The 15210-nt window shown below is 45.6% G+C and overlaps 1 protein-coding gene across 3 annotated transcripts in view; it reads left to right on the top strand.

Annotated features, from left to right (window-relative positions):
• The window catches only part of TSKU (tsukushi, small leucine rich proteoglycan), a 28915-nt gene extending 14640 nt beyond the window's left edge, over window positions 1-14275 (top strand). For all 3 annotated transcript variants that reach the window (XM_020777646.3, XM_020777647.3, XM_072993461.2), the window contains exon 2: window positions 13070-14275. In XM_020777646.3, the coding sequence (XP_020633305.3) occupies window positions 13079-14134 (1056 nt within the window). In that variant the 5' untranslated portion in view covers window positions 13070-13078 and the 3' untranslated portion in view covers window positions 14135-14275. The remainder of the gene's footprint in view (window positions 1-13069) is intronic.
• The last annotated feature ends 935 nt before the right edge of the window (window positions 14276-15210 follow it).

The raw sequence follows: 15210 nt of genomic DNA, 5'->3' as shown, positions 1-15210 counted from the left end.
GGCTCCTGCCAACCTAGCCGTTTGAAAGCATGTAAAAATGCGAGTTGATAAAGAGGTACCACCTCGGTGGGAAGGTCACAACGTCCGTGTCTAGTTGCGCTGTGTCAAAATAAAAAAATTACAGGCCTCAGCAGTACAAATGTCTTAATGACCAGCTAACTTGCTTGGGGCAACCGGGGTTTTGACTCCCCCTCCAGTGCTGAAATGCAGAGGGATCAAAAATCCCCTGGTGGAAGGATGGAAAGGCCTTGTGGAGATTTGCTGCTTTTGTTGTTTAGTCGTGTCCGACTCTTCATGACCCCATGGACCAGAGCACCCCAGGCCCTCTTGTCTTCCACTGCCTCCTGGAGTTGTGTCACATTCACGTTGGTCCCTTCGATGACCCTGTCCATCCATCTCGTCCTCTGTTGTCCCCTTCTCCTCCTGTCTTCACACTTTCCCAACATCAGGGTCTTCTCCAGGGAGTCTTCTCTTCTCATGAGACGGCCAAAGTCTTGGAGCCTCAGCTTCAGGATCTGTCCTTCCAGGGATTTGCTGCTAGCAAGAGGCAACCCTGCCTGTTCTCTGCCCAGACAGTGCCTCCAGCTGCTCTTTGCTGGATAACGAGAGGTGCAAAGCCGGTAGACTCAGCACAGAGTCGATATTAAGGGTCTCCATTTTCCTGTCTTTGGACTCTGTGTGTCCTCAGGCCTCCGTGGGGAGGTCCGTGACTCCACTCGTGGTCATCATGCCGACACAGGAGAGCTGTTTGCAGTGAATCAGGTGAAAGCGATTTTCAAGGCCCTCTTGCGGCATTCCCTGTTAATTCTTAACTGATTCCAAAGTAATAGTTTGCAAAGCAAAACAACGTTCGGTCCTGCCAGATCTCCTGGTATCGGGTCTTGGCTGGTTGCTTTCCCACCCCGTACCCCCAGCTTTCAGGTCCGGCTCCAGCCGGCAGAGTGGCTTCAACGGGTGCTGCCTCCATCCCTGGTGAACCATCCACACAAGCTGTTTGATGCAGTGGTGTCGAACTGTGGCCCTCCAGATGTTCTTGGCCTTCAACTCCCAGAAATCCTGGCCAGCAGAGGTGGTGGTGAAGGCTTCTGGGAGTTGAAGTCCAAGAACATCTGGAGGGCCACAGTTTAACACCACTGCGCGAGTTGGGTCCCATGGGGGGGGTCATGGAGGAGGGCCTCTCATAGATTCCCAGGGAGGTGGGCAAGACTTTGGATCTGAGTCCCGGGTCTGTGTGTGAGTCTTTCGTGCCAAGTCCTGAGTCCCATGTTCGAGTCTCTATCAAAACCAAGCTTCCCCTTCCTCCCCCCCCAAAAAAGGGGGCAGGTAGGCGGGTTCAGAGTTGCAAGTCAAGTCTGAGCCATTGAAAAAAAAACGAACAGATCCCAAGTCGAGTCACCGATGTGACTCAAATTCAACTTGACCGTGAGTTTTCCGTGAGTCAAAGCTGCATCCCCGGAAATGCCAACTCTCGGAATTCTCCCAAGGATTCATCAGGCAGAATTCTGCGTTCCAGCCCATAAATATCCCAACACTGCATCAGCTCCTCTGGCCTTCTCTTTGTTATTATTATTTTTTCTTCTTCTAAGAAAGCTGCCACAGTGTTTCCTGGGAGTCATTGTTCTTCAGGAGGCGCCCTCTGTAAAGCCTGACGGGCCGGGATACTACAACTCCCAGCATTCTCTACACCCAGGAGGGTCTAGGACCTGTTGGTTGATCATATGGTTGTTGATTTTCTAGACACCAAATCATCGCCATCATCCTAGAACTGCAGAGCTGGAAGGGACCCTATGGATCATCATGTCTAGCAAAGTGGAGAATCGAACCCTCAGCCTCTGATTCCTCCTCAGCCACTGAGCTATCCAGCCGTTCAATGTCTGATCACAGCATCATCCCCTTATAGCATGCCTGTGTGTGAAGGCAGAGGGGTGGGGTAGTCCAGGATCATCACACACAGCATTGTTGCCAAGTCTGGCGGAGGATGGGAAATATTTGAACTTACTTCTCTGGGTTTGTAGTTCTTTGTGCGGTAGAAACTAAACCTTTGCTCTCTCTAGTTTTTGTAGTTTTTCCTCTTTCTTCCAGTACCTTCCTAACAAAATTGAAGCCATAAATGCTGAGAGGGGCCTCTAAAAAACATGTACAGTGGTGCCTCGCATAACAAGCGCCCCGTTTAACGATGACTCCGCATAGGGAAAACATCACATTGCGATGATCGGTAAGCGGTTTCACTTACCGATCTTCGCATTGCGATGTTTTAAAACAGCGGATCGGCTGTTCCAAAATGGCTGCCGGAAGAAAAAATGGCTGCCCACAGCTTTTTCGCTTGGTTTCCTCGCTTACCAAGGCGGCGAAAATGGCAGCCGGATGGAGGATTTCCGCATAGTGGAGAGTTTTCCTCCCATAGGAACGCATTAAACAGGGTTTAATGCGTTCCTATGGGGTTTTTTTGCCCCGTATAACGACGTTTCCGGATAGCGACAATTTATCCGGAACGGATTATCGTCGCTATGCAGGGCACCACTGTAATTTTACCTCTTGCATAGAACAGATCTTCTTTAAGAGAACAGTGCTAGGAATCTGGGTTAATTCCTGGCCTTTCCACCCAAATTCTCCACCTCGCATCAACCTAGCCTCCGCTGTGTCTGGTCTCTTTTTTCAACCCGTGTAGGCAATTACAGTGTTTTCACCAATTGGGAAGGCACACAGTTTAGCTCATTAAAGGGAATCTGATGCCCGATGTCGTGCGTGCATTCTGCTTTTATATTTTTCCACCCTTGGCGTTCATCTCAAAGCAGTCGCAGGTCAAAACTTGTGATCTGCTTTCTTTCTAAAAGTGAGGAATTTTTTTTTAAAAAGGGCAGAGTGTGAGGTGCTCATCATGAGAGGGAGTTTATAGAAAGGAACCCAAAGGGAAAAAGGCAGATGTGAACTAACAGTGTCTTAAAATTACCTTCTTGTTTTGTTTTGGTACCTTTAAATCCCGCCTGCCCTTCATGGGGCCTGGGTACCTCTGGCTTGTCTCTCTACTTAATCCTCAGAAGAGCCCTGCGGGGTAGGAAGAGTGAGGAGGTTAGTTTTTTGAACGACGGCTCCCAGAATCCTGAGAGATCATGTCGTGCTTTCCTGTGCTGTAATACCGTATTTTTCCATGTATAAGGCTATACTTTTGTCTAAAATCTTTAGACTAAAAATTGAGGGTCGTCTTATACACAGAAGTAAGCTGAGGAGAGAACAAATATAGGTGGAGGGGAAAGCAGGGATCAAAGCGATCCTGCAAGGCTTTGATCCTTGCTTTCCCCTCTGCTTACTAATTCCCATGGGGCTTAGCAAGTGTAGGGGGAAAGGATCAAAGGGATTTTTCTTAGACTTTCCCCCTCATTTTTCGTAGATCCCTTTCCCCCTCCTTTTGCTAAGCCTGCATGCTTTGATACCTTTCCCCCTACCCTTGCTAAGCCCCACTTAAAGTTCTTAATTTGGGGTTAGAAAAGTGGGGGTGTCTTATACATGGGGGTGTGTTATACCCGGAAAAATATGGTATGTAGACATTTAAAAGAGGAGAGGGATCCCACTGTGAAACTAGTGGTGCAGGCAGTGAACACTGGGAAAGGGGATTGATAGAGAGAAGAAACAATGATTCTGGAAGTTCCAGTCTTAAAAAGTAACTTCCCCCATCTTTGGAGGTAGAGCTAGCTTAAGAAGGTGACTGAGCTGTGATCATCCTGTGAGCTTCATGTCTTATTGGAGACACAGGCTCTCCATCTGTGTGGCAAGGTAAACATTTGTAACAGTGAAAGTATGGATGGGAGAATAATGTCTTTCATTTTCTTTCCTTCATAGTTTGAAGATGATAAGACTTAGATATCTGAAACTTGGCATGGATAGTAATGGAGCTCAGGGATGTTCATCTTGGAATTATTTGGACAGAGTGCTACTCCCATCCTCTGAAGATGCCCATGGCCACAGAGACTGGCGAAACGTTAGGAAGAACAACCTTCAGAACATGGCCAAAGAGCCCGAAAAACCCACAACAACTATTTGGTTTTAGTTTATCCATTTTACTTATTTGAAATCTGATAGTTGTTGTAGGTTTTTTGGGTTGTTTGGCCGTGTCCCGAAGCTTTCCTTCCTTTTCTTAAGGAAGAAAAACCTTCGGAACATGGCCAGGCAGCCCGAAAAACCTACAACCACCATCGGATCCCGGCCGTGAAAGCCTTCGAGAATGCATGTTCGAAATCTGCCTGTATTGTGCAGTATCACCTTTAGTCACTAGGTGGCAGGCATTCCTAACCTAGAGATAAACACAGTGGCAGTCTAACGTGTTTCTAGGGCTTCTGGATACCTCCATGTCAACATATCGTTCTGCTGAGCCTCTACAGCTCTCCAAATAGTTAAAGAAAGGGAGCAGAGAGATAAGATGTTGCTAACAGGTTTTGATGGGGGAGTTAAGAGAGGGGGTGGAATTGAAGGGACAGCAGGTTAAATGTAGCCATGGGATGGGCGAAGAGAAAAACCAGCAAGAAAGAGAACGTTGAGAGGTCGTAGAATAGAAGGAGAAGCAGAGAGTGGAGGAAAAGGATTTCTAACCCTTGAGACATAGCTACGTTTACTCGTTTTTAAAAATGAGTTAAAATTGAATTGGATTGGAGTTTGCCTTTAAGTTACAGTTCAACGTGAGTTTTTAAAAAATGGCAGTATCCTCCTGGAAAAGATGCACTCGAAAGAAGAGCTTGAACATTTTTGTACTACAACACCCAAAATCCCCCCGCCAGATGACAGATTTGCTGGTTGTCGTTGAGATATAGGATTCTGGCAGTTGTCTTCCCCAAACAAGCCATATTTCAAAGCTTTGCTCCAAAGGGAAGGCTCTGTAAAACAAACTAAATCATAAGCAAAATCACCCATCAGCCTGTTCTCCTTGCTCCAAGGACAGGATTAAGAAATATATGATTTGGGAAGCAGCGAGGCGGGCAGGAGGGGAGAGAGAGCCAAACGAGTTAGCCATGGGGATCCGTTGGGGAAGAAGCCGGGAAGTTGCCAGTTTAGGCAGCTGAAAAGCAAAACATGTGGGGTTAATGAACAGCCCTGCCCTGAAGCTTCCCTCGGTTCCTTGGCACTCATTTCTGCGGTTGTTCTTGGTCCGTTTCGTCAGCAGCCTGGTGTTTCTCGTTTACTTATTTTTCTCTTAGGCAGAGAAAATCATTCAAGGAAAGAAGAAGAAGAAAAAAAATAGAGAGCGCTCACCTCCCGGCAGGAGAAACTTTCTCCTGCCATTTCCAGATGGGCTGCACTCCAATTCCCATCCCCTCCCAGCTGGGGAGAATGGGGATTGTAGTCCCACCCATCAGGTTCCTGGTTTCTGAAAGGGTGGTGGTCTGACTCTTGTTGCTTCTTTGTTTATCGGTTTGCTTTTGGATTGTGTTTTAATAATCCTGTGGGGGATTTACGCCTGCATAAGCAAAATTACGTTAAGTTGTGGGAGTGAATTCTTCCTAAATCATAGAATCATGGAGTTGGAAGGGGCTTCGAAGGCCATCGAGTCCAACCCCCCCCCCCCCCGTTCAAGGCAGGAATCCAGATCAAAGCAGATGTAACGGATTATTGTCCAATTTTCTCTGGAATGCCTCCAGTGTCGGAGCACTCACCACCTTCTAAAGTCATTGGTTCCATTGTCGCACTGCTCTAATAGTTAGGAAGTTTTTCCTGATATTCAACCGAAATCTGGCTTCCTGTAGCTTGCGCCCATTATGACATATCCTGCAGTCTGGGATGATGGAGAACAGATCCTACCCCTGCTCTGCATGACAATCTTTCAAGTACAGTAGTGCCTCGCTTGACAATGTTAAGTCGTTCCAGCGAAATTGCTGTAGAGCGAAAACGTCAAATGAAATTTAAAAAACCCATTGAAACGCATCGAAAACCCTTCAATGCGTTCCAGTGGGCTGAAAACTCACAGTCCAGCGAAGATCCTCCATACGGCGGCCATTTTCAGTGCCTGTAAAGCGAGGTATCCGTCCTAGAAAACAGTAGCGGGCCATTTTCTTCAGCCAGCGGCCATTTTGAAACCCAACGATCATCTGTTTGCTGATTGTCGTAAAGTGAAAAATTGGTTCCCAAAGCAGGGAACCAATCGTCGCTAAGCGAATTTTTCCCATGAAACCATCGTTTTGTAATCACAAAAGCGATCACAAAAACATTGTCTTGAAGTGAATTCGTTGTTATACGGGGTAATCGTTAAACGGGGCATGACTGTATTTGAAGAGGGCTATCCTACCTCCCCTCAGTTTTTTCCCCTCATGGTTAAACATGCCCAGTTCTTTCAGTCTATCTTCATATGGCTTGGTTTCCAGTCCCCTGATAAATGGAGGCCTGGCTATCTCTGAGGTTTAGGTACTTGACTACGGAGCCAACGGATGGGAGTTCAATTCCCCTTCTGCAAGTAGAGCCCGCCTGTGCATCCTTGGGCAAGCCAGACAGTCCCGGGGCACCTGCAAAAGAAAGGAATGGTCAACCACTTCTGAATATTCTCTACCTGGATAACCCAGAATTTCCTGAGAGATATATAAATGCTTGGTTTTTTTCCCTTCTCACCCCCCCTCTCTCTGCATGTGCATGTCATTTAAAAGTTTTAATAACCTCTGCAGGAAGGGATTAAGTTGCTAATTCACCCCATCCCTCCATCACATATCAAAGGGTGGGCAGGAAAGCTGGCAAGCTGTTGGAGGAACAGCTTTGAGCTTCTGTCTTATGATGATTCTGCGAAAAGGGGGGGAGACAAGGAGGAAAGGGGAAAAAAGGAGTATGTCTAACTTTTTCCAGTGGGCCCCCATGGAAAACAATACTAGCAGCCATGTCTGACTTAAATGCAGGTAGACAGATTAATCAGCACAGAAAAAGCCCAGGAGTCCATTAAAGCTTGAAAAACAGCAGCGGGCCCTTTTGAGAGAAGAGCTTTAAAGGGTGACGGACGCCCGGCAAAGTGACGCGATTAAAGCAACATCACTCGAGGGTTTTGATTTACCTACTCAAGCTTCCTGGCACAGTCCCTTTTCTATTTAAAAATAGAAGTGCTTAATGATCTTCCTGAGGCTGTGCAATGCGTCCCTATTGTCGTTTCTCGTTTGAAAATCCTCTCTTTTTTCTCTTTCTATCTCGAAACTGCCGCCGTGTCCGGCTCCTTGGCTTTGAGCTCAGAAACGGAGAGGGGTTTGCCCTCGAGTAGAAGGATTTAAAAGACGGGTAAATAGTTGCATGGAGTGAAATGATCAGGCAAGGCGAAAAGAGAAATTTAAGAAGCAACCAAAAGACAATGGCAGCATCTTACAGACTAACTGTAGTATTTTAATACAGTGGTACCTCGCTAGATGATGATAATCCATTCCACTGAAATCGCTGTCTAGCGAAACCATTGTCTAGCGAAAAGCAAATCGTCTAGCAAAAATCAGTTTGCGAAGCAGGGACCACACATTGTCCAGCAAAATTCCCCCATAGGAATCACTGTTTTGCTAATCGCTATAGCGATTGCAAAAGGTCAATGTCTAGCGAAAAAACTGTCATGCGGAGTAACTGTCCAGTGAGGCACCACTGTATAAGCTTTCGTGGGACTTTGCCCATTTCTTCAGAAATATGGGGTACGACACGGAGACAATATAGCAAAGCATTCCTCCCAGTTTGTAAGGGGCAGTGGGTGAGGTGTCAGTATTTTATTCAATACAACATAAAGAATAATGCAGTTGTTCTGTTGCAAATAGAAAAAAGTATTTGCATTTTTAAACTTAAAATCTTATTTTGAAGATCCATCTTTCACCCTTTCCATGGAAAGTGTTCTCTCTCTCTCCCTCTCTCTCTCTCTCTCTGTGTGTGTGTGTGTGTGTGTCACTATCCAAAGGTAAAAGAAAATGATAATGGTTTTCAGAGGCTTAAGATGACAAGAACGTGCAAGCTTTTGAGCCCTGCCAGTCTCTTCATCAGTGCAGAGTTTGTGGGCAGGAAGAAAAGAAATCACAGAAATAATTCTGTCCAGATGTTCAGGCTACAGGCTTTGTAGTTCAAAGTAAAGTTCCAAGCAAGTACTGTATAATTCGCTGGATGCCCTGATCCCTGCCACTTTGTTGAGATTTGAATCAGAGGAGAGAGAGAGAGAGAGAGAGAGAGAGAGAGAGAGAGAGAGAGAGAGAGTGTGTGTGTGTGTTTTTGAAAGGCTAAATACCTGGGTGGTTGGTTTTAGACAGACAAGAGAGTGCTCGAACGTTTGAGAACCTCTGAAAGCTTGTCTGTTCTGGGGAGGAAGCCATGACAAACAGAGGGTTGCTATTTCAAATAGCTGGTCATCTCTTTCGGAGAACTTCAGACCTTGTTCTCTGAACAAATCTCTTCTGTAATCTCTATGGAGAAGATGAAGAGATGGAGTGATAGCCATTTTCAAGTATTTGAGAGGTGGGAAGGTGGAGCGCGCTTGTTTCTCTGGCTTCAGAAGGTAGGACAGTGCTTCCCGACCTTGGGTCCGCAGATGTTCTTGGACTACAACTCCCAGAAATCCTGGCCAGAACAGCTAGTGGTGAAGGCCTCTGGGAGTTTTAGTCTAAGAACCTCTAGGGAGCCAAGGTTGGGAACCACCGCAGTAGGACTTGCTGCTGTAGATTCAAATTTCAATAAAGCAGATTTTGATTAAACATTAGGAGGAATTTGTTGGGAGTAAGAGCTGTTGAGCGGAGATAGTCTTGATGGGTTCTCCTTCCTTGGAAGTTTTGAAGGCAGCTGCCTGGCATGCTTTAGATGTGGCTTCCCTGCCTTGGCACGATGTTAGACTAGAATCAGTGGTCCCCAACCTTGGGCCTCCAGATGTTCTTGGACTACAACTCCCAGAAGCCTTCACCACCACCTCTGCTGGCCAGGATTTCTGGGAGTTGAAGTCCAAGAACATCTGGAGGCCCAAGGTTGGGGACCACTGGACTAGATTACCCTTTGGGTCCCTTTGAATGCTACACTTAATCAATTCAAAACACAGAGTGCCCTCTATTCCCCAAATATTAAACAGTTGGTGTGGGCAGGGATGTTTTTACTGGAAAGTTTGAAGCAGAAACTTCATAGAATCATGAAGTTGGAAGGGGGCCTCTAAATCCATCAAGTCCAACCCCCTGCTCAGTGCAGGAATGCAATCAAAGCATATCTGCCAGGGGATGATCTAAGTTTCTCTTGAATGCCTCCAGTATTGGAGCGCTCATCAACTTCCGAGGTCACTGGTGTTCAATTGTCGTACTGCTCTAACAGTTAGGAGGTTTTTTCTGATATTCAGCCGAAATCTGGCTTCTTGTAATTTGACCCCACTGTGGTGTGTCCTGCACTCTGGGAGTATCCGAGAAGAAATCCTGCCCCTTCTCTGTATGACACAGCCTTTCCACTATTTGAAAAGTTTTATCCTATCTTCCCTCAGTCTTCTTTCCCCAAGGCGAATCCCTCACAGTGTTTTTACAGAAGCTACTGAGGAAAACACCTGGAGGCAAAAACAGTTCTCCTAAACAATTGAAAACTGGAGAAAACTTTGGGTGGGGCTACTAAAATTCGGTTAGTATCCAGCGCTAAAGAATGTGTACCAGTCAGTGTTTCCATTTTGGAGAATATATTCTTTTGCCTTGCCAGGAGATACTCCATTTTTGATCCTGTCAAAAATTCTCTGGCACCAGTTTTGAATGCCAAAACTGTGCACTGAAAACTATCAGGTGGAAAAATCTAAAGCGTTTCTCCTGCCCGAACTAACTTTGCCTGGGTATGCATTATGTATAGTTGAGTGATGGGATGGGGGCTGTACCGGTCTGTTGTGTTCCGGACTGAGCTTGGGGAAAGCTTCTTTTCTGACAAAAGCAGCCAGTAACTCCCAATGGCTGGAAGGTTCTTAGAATTTCAGTATCCGCTCCCACCAAAAAAAGGACTTTTCCAAACTTTGTTTTGGAGCAGTGAACAGCCCAGACTGTGAGATTTCCTTGGCCCCCATTTTCGGTGTCTAGGGTCCGTACCAAGCGAAGTAAGCAGAGTAGCTACCATAGAGGGGGTTTCTGGCACCCTCGTTGTGAAATCTGATTGATTGAGTTGACTTGTTACATTTTTAGAACCTTAGAACTGCGGAGCTGGAAGGGACCCTCTGGATCATTATCCCCCTATCAAGTAGCCCCAGGCGGGAATTGAACTCCCCACCTCTGGCTCTGCAGCCAGATGCCTGAACCACTGAGCTATCCAGCAGTTCTCTATATCTTTCAACTGCAGAGCTGGAAAGGGATCCTCTGGACCATCCTACCTAAATTGTCTCAGTGACAAACGCTAACTTTTCCACAGATACTTTTGATGGCCCAAGGTAAATAACTACACAGGTTACAGTGGTGCCTCACTTGACGACGTTAATTCGTTCCAGCGCAATCACTGTAGAGCGAAAACGTCGTAAAGCAAAATTAAAAAGCCCATTGAAATGCACTGAAAACCACTCGATGTGTTCCAATGGGCTGAAAACTCACTGTCCAGCGAAGATCCTCCATAGGGGCGGCCATTTTCCATGCTTGTGCAGTGAGGAATCCGTCCCTAAGCACAGCGGGGGGGGGGGGCATTTTCTTCAGCCGGTGGCCATTTTGAAACCGGACAATCAGCTGTTTGCTGATCATCATAAAGCAAAAATCGGTTCCCGAAGCAGGGAACTGATCATCACAAAGCGGAAAAACCCCATTCAAACCATCGTTTTGTGATCGCAAAAGTGATCGCAAAAACCTTACCATCAAGCGGATTTGTCGTTAAACGGGGTAATCGTAAAGCGGGACACGACTGTATCTCTAAACTGGTGGTGCTGGTTGCATAATGATGGGAGCTGTACTCCTGTTAATAAGAAAAATAAAGTCATGTGCCCTCAACTCAACTCCAACCTATGATGACATCTAGCGTTTTCCAGGTAGAGAGTACTCTGACGTGGTTGATCATTTCCTTCTTCTGGGGGGTGCCCTGGGTCTGTGCAGCTTGCCCAAGGCCACACAGACTGGCCGTTCTTCTTGGAGGAATAGTGAAGAATTGAACTCCCACTCACTGGCCCGGCTGCCAGAGACCTAAACCACCGAGCGATTCAGCAGTTCTCTTAAACTTAGAACTGAATAGCTGGAAGGGATCCTATGGATCATCTAGTCCAGCCTCTGTTAAGGAAGGACAATGGGGAATAAAACTCCCAAACTGTGGGTTTGCAGCCAGATACCTAAATCACCGAACGATTCCCTTCCATACCTACTTTATCCCTGGTTTCCTCCAATGAGTTCCATTGCTAGTGGCCAAAGAGGCAAATGTTGTATTGCATTAGAAATTATAGCGAGAGTAGAGTTCTGTGGCATTTTTAAAGACTGATAAGCTTTTAGAATAACTGTATTTTATCTTTACTTTTATTAGCAAATTTCAGCGGCAATAGTTGTTCATAGAGAGTGTGTGCTAATTATCCCAGCATAATCCTCCACTTGAGGTTACAGGCTGGTTTTGCTCCAAATGCAAACTTCTAATAGCATTTCTCTAGCTTAATTATGTATGGGAGACAGAAGTTGATAGTGTCTAGAGGAGTGAATCTCTGATGGAGGTAGTGAGTGTGGGTTACGTTTATCTCTATAGCCATGCGGGAGCATAAGCCTGACAAGCTAAGGAGCTTTTACTTGAGGTGACTCTATAGTTTGGATAGTGTTTTGCTAAAGAAATGTACTTAAAAGTCGTCTAAGAAATTAGTTGCTTTGTATCAGAGTTGCATGGTATCAGTGAGGCAAAAGAAAATTCTTCAGATTTGTCAGCAGCCTGAGTGGGGGGCTAAGTGGGTATGAGACTAATTTTTAATTTAAAAAAAACTTGCAGTACCGGTTGCTATAGTTAAGGTTGTTGTTGTTTACCTCCCCTCCCCCAATGGGTTTAACATTAGAAAGGGAGTTTTTAACTGAACTGTCTGTGATCTTAGACTTCACAGCTGTCAGTTGTGTTGTGGAATTCATAGTCCTCCTGGAATAAAGTGTTGGGTTGGAGGTGGCAATTTTAGAACAACTAAGGGAGCACTTTTAAAGCACCCAGCAGCTAAAAGTCAGTGATGACAATCCACATGCTGTGTTCTTTTAATCTCCCAATTTTTTTCATATTTAACGGTAATAACATTAATTTTCCAATCTGGCACTCCAAACGCTATCTCTTCCTTCCCATTTTACCTTCACAACAGTCCTGCAAGGTTGGTCATCCAAAGAGGATAGTCATCATTATCATGGATCGTTGAATTAAGGAGACACAGTGAGAAACTGAACTCCCGCCTTCTGGCTCTGCAGCCAGAGACCTTAGTCCATGGCCATCCAGTTGTAATCCATTGTCATTCATTGAGCTTCATAGCTGTGTGGGGATTTGTACTCTCTCATGTTCCGGCCTGACACTGACTATTGCACCACATGGGCTTCCACCACATCCTAAAAAGGCTGACCTGGTGCTTTTTTAATGATTATTTCAGTAGCTGATGAATTTTTTTAAAAAAAAAATCTCCCGGGCCTTTAAAAATTGGGATGTCACTCTTTTGAACTGTCAGTTTTCCAATCACACTACAAAGGTGTGTTCCCCACCCTTGGAAATGACAATATGGCACAGTCCCTTTTCTCATGTTGTATTTTGATATGTTATGCCCGTCAGCTGCCCTGAGAACAATATTATAGATTGTCTTGCCTGTATAAATGCTGGAAACGATGGTTTCGCCGTGGGATTTTCCGGTCGCTTGATTTTTGACCAGCTTGACCTGACAGCAGGGGAGAAGATCCCAACTCCCAACCAGCCTCAGGCTCCATAACCAGATATCCAAACCACCACAGTTGTCAATAATAATCTTAGAATGGCTGAGCTGAAAGGAACCCTATAGATCATCAAGTCAAGGAGGCACAGTAGGGAATCAAATAAATAGTGATGGTTCAGATATCCACTTTCATTTATGTTTTAAGGAAGGCGTCTCCTCAAAATGTGTATTCCCACAACCCAGCATCCTTTACTGACTTGGCTACCTCCAACTGATCCTTGTCTTTCCATCCCTGTTTTTATTTTTCAGATCCCAACCATGTCTTCCGCCGTGTGGTTCAACCTGCTCCTGCTTTTCCCCACCATTGCAGCTTCCAAGACCTGTTTCCCAGGATGCCACTGTGAGGTGGAGAGTTTTGGTCTCTTCGACAGCTTCAGTCTAACCAAGGTGGATTGCAGCGGTATAGGGCCCCATATCGTCCCTGTCCCCATTCCCCTGGATACGACTTATCTGGATCTATCGTCAAACCACCTCGAGTCCCTGAATGAGTCCCTGCTGACTGGCCCTGGCTATACCACGCTGGTGAGCCTTGACTTGAGCTACAATAAAATCTCAAAGATTGTTTCGGCCACTTTCTCCAGACTCAGGTATCTTGAATCTTTGGATCTGAGTCATAACTCTTTGGTTGCCCTTCCAGACGAAGTCTTCTCCAGGTCGCCCCTGGGGGACATTGACTTAAGCAACAACCTCCTTCTAGAAATCAAGATGGATGCCTTTTCCTCCAGAGGTCAAAGGAAACCGCTGAATGTTGATCTCTCCAGTAACCTCATAAGCCTTGTTTCAGTACAACAGGACAAAGCCATTCCTAACATTCAAAGTTTGAATCTGTCTGGAAACAGATTAAGAAATATCCCACACCTTCGCGGAATCCCCCTGCGGTACTTAAACCTTGACGGAAACCCAGTCTCAGTCATTGAGAAGGAGGCGTTCTCAGGGCTGAAGGATTTAATCCATTTGTCGCTGAGCAATATGTATGAACTCTCCGAGATTTTGCCCTATGCCTTCAAAGACTTGCCTGCTCTCCAAGGGCTGGATTTCTCTAATAATCCCAACATCAAGTCATTGAGTGCTGAAGTTTTTTATGGCCTTGGGTCTTTGCAGGAACTCAACCTGTCTGGCACAGGTGTTGGGACGTCCCTTTCGAAAGCGATGTTGACGTTCTTGCCGTCCATCAAAAGCATCACTTTAGGCAAGAACGTCAAGTGTCTTAAAACCATCCGAGAAGGACAGTACCACAGACAGACCGGGCAGACCAAGAAAGAAATCCTGAGTTGTCACGACAATCATGGGTCACTCACACCCTACACTTTATGACAAGGGCCAAGGATGATGGAGGGATCCATGGACTTCTGAAAAAGCCACAAATGTGCCTTGTGTAAAAAAAAAAGAAGTAGTAGTTTAATTTATATATTTTGTATATTGCAATTTTTGATTATAGCGATTGAAGGAAAAGAATGGCTGGGTGTGAGTTCATTGAGATTTCTTTTCCTGGTTCCAGATTTCTCCACCCCCTTAATCCAGTGGTATAGCCCTCTTCAGACACTACACCGGTTGAAATAACATACTAGTGGGGGAGAGGGTCTTCAACCTCAAGCTTGAAAAAGTTACTGTATTTTTTTCGTGTATAAGATGCCCCCATGTATAAACTGCCCCCCGACTTTTCTAATCCAAACTTAAGAAAAATAAGTGGGGCTGAGCAAGTGTAGGGGGAAAGGGATTAAAGCACTGCAGGATCGCTTTGATCCCTGCTTTCCCCTCCACTTGTTTTTGTTCTCTCCTCAGCTTACTTCCGTGTATAAGACGGCCCTCAATTTTTAGTCTAAAGATTTTAGACAAAAGTATAGTCTTATACATGGAAAAATACTGTACTTGTTTTGATCCATTGGATCAGAATCCTCCCTCCCCCCAAGCCTCAGGGGCAGATCTTGGAGTTGGTTGTTGTTTTTTATATATTCCGGTCTCTGGCCTAGGTCTTACTCTGTCACGCTATCACCCTTGTCGTGATAAGATGAAGCGGCTGTCATGGTCAGCATGACTGGGTTTGCCTTCCTGTTTATGTGACACGGTTGAGTTGACAGGAAACGGGAACTGTTGAAGGCATATTCTGATTATTGGAAACAAATCGTGGCAGATGGCCAGCTCCCTTTCCATGGCTCGTTTCATTTTTCCACGCCTGGTGCATCAAACTGGGCTCCGTTCTAATTTAGGGGTCAAACAAGATTCATTGAGGGCAAACTGGACAGGATTTTTAAAGTATTTGTCACTGGATTCTTCCTCGACTATCAAACACACTGGCTTGAAATCCTGTTGCTCAGCATCGTAAGTCACACTAGAGGAGGCCCATTGAATCAAGGGAGACTTGGCGAGTCAACTCTTCCATAAGTTCCACT

Source organism: Pogona vitticeps, chromosome 3, assembly GCF_051106095.1.
Source record: "Pogona vitticeps strain Pit_001003342236 chromosome 3, PviZW2.1, whole genome shotgun sequence".
Classification (NCBI taxonomy): Eukaryota; Metazoa; Chordata; class Lepidosauria; order Squamata; family Agamidae; genus Pogona; species Pogona vitticeps.
The sequence above is the reverse complement of the archived record's forward strand: the minus strand, read 5'-3'. Positions and strand labels throughout refer to the sequence as shown.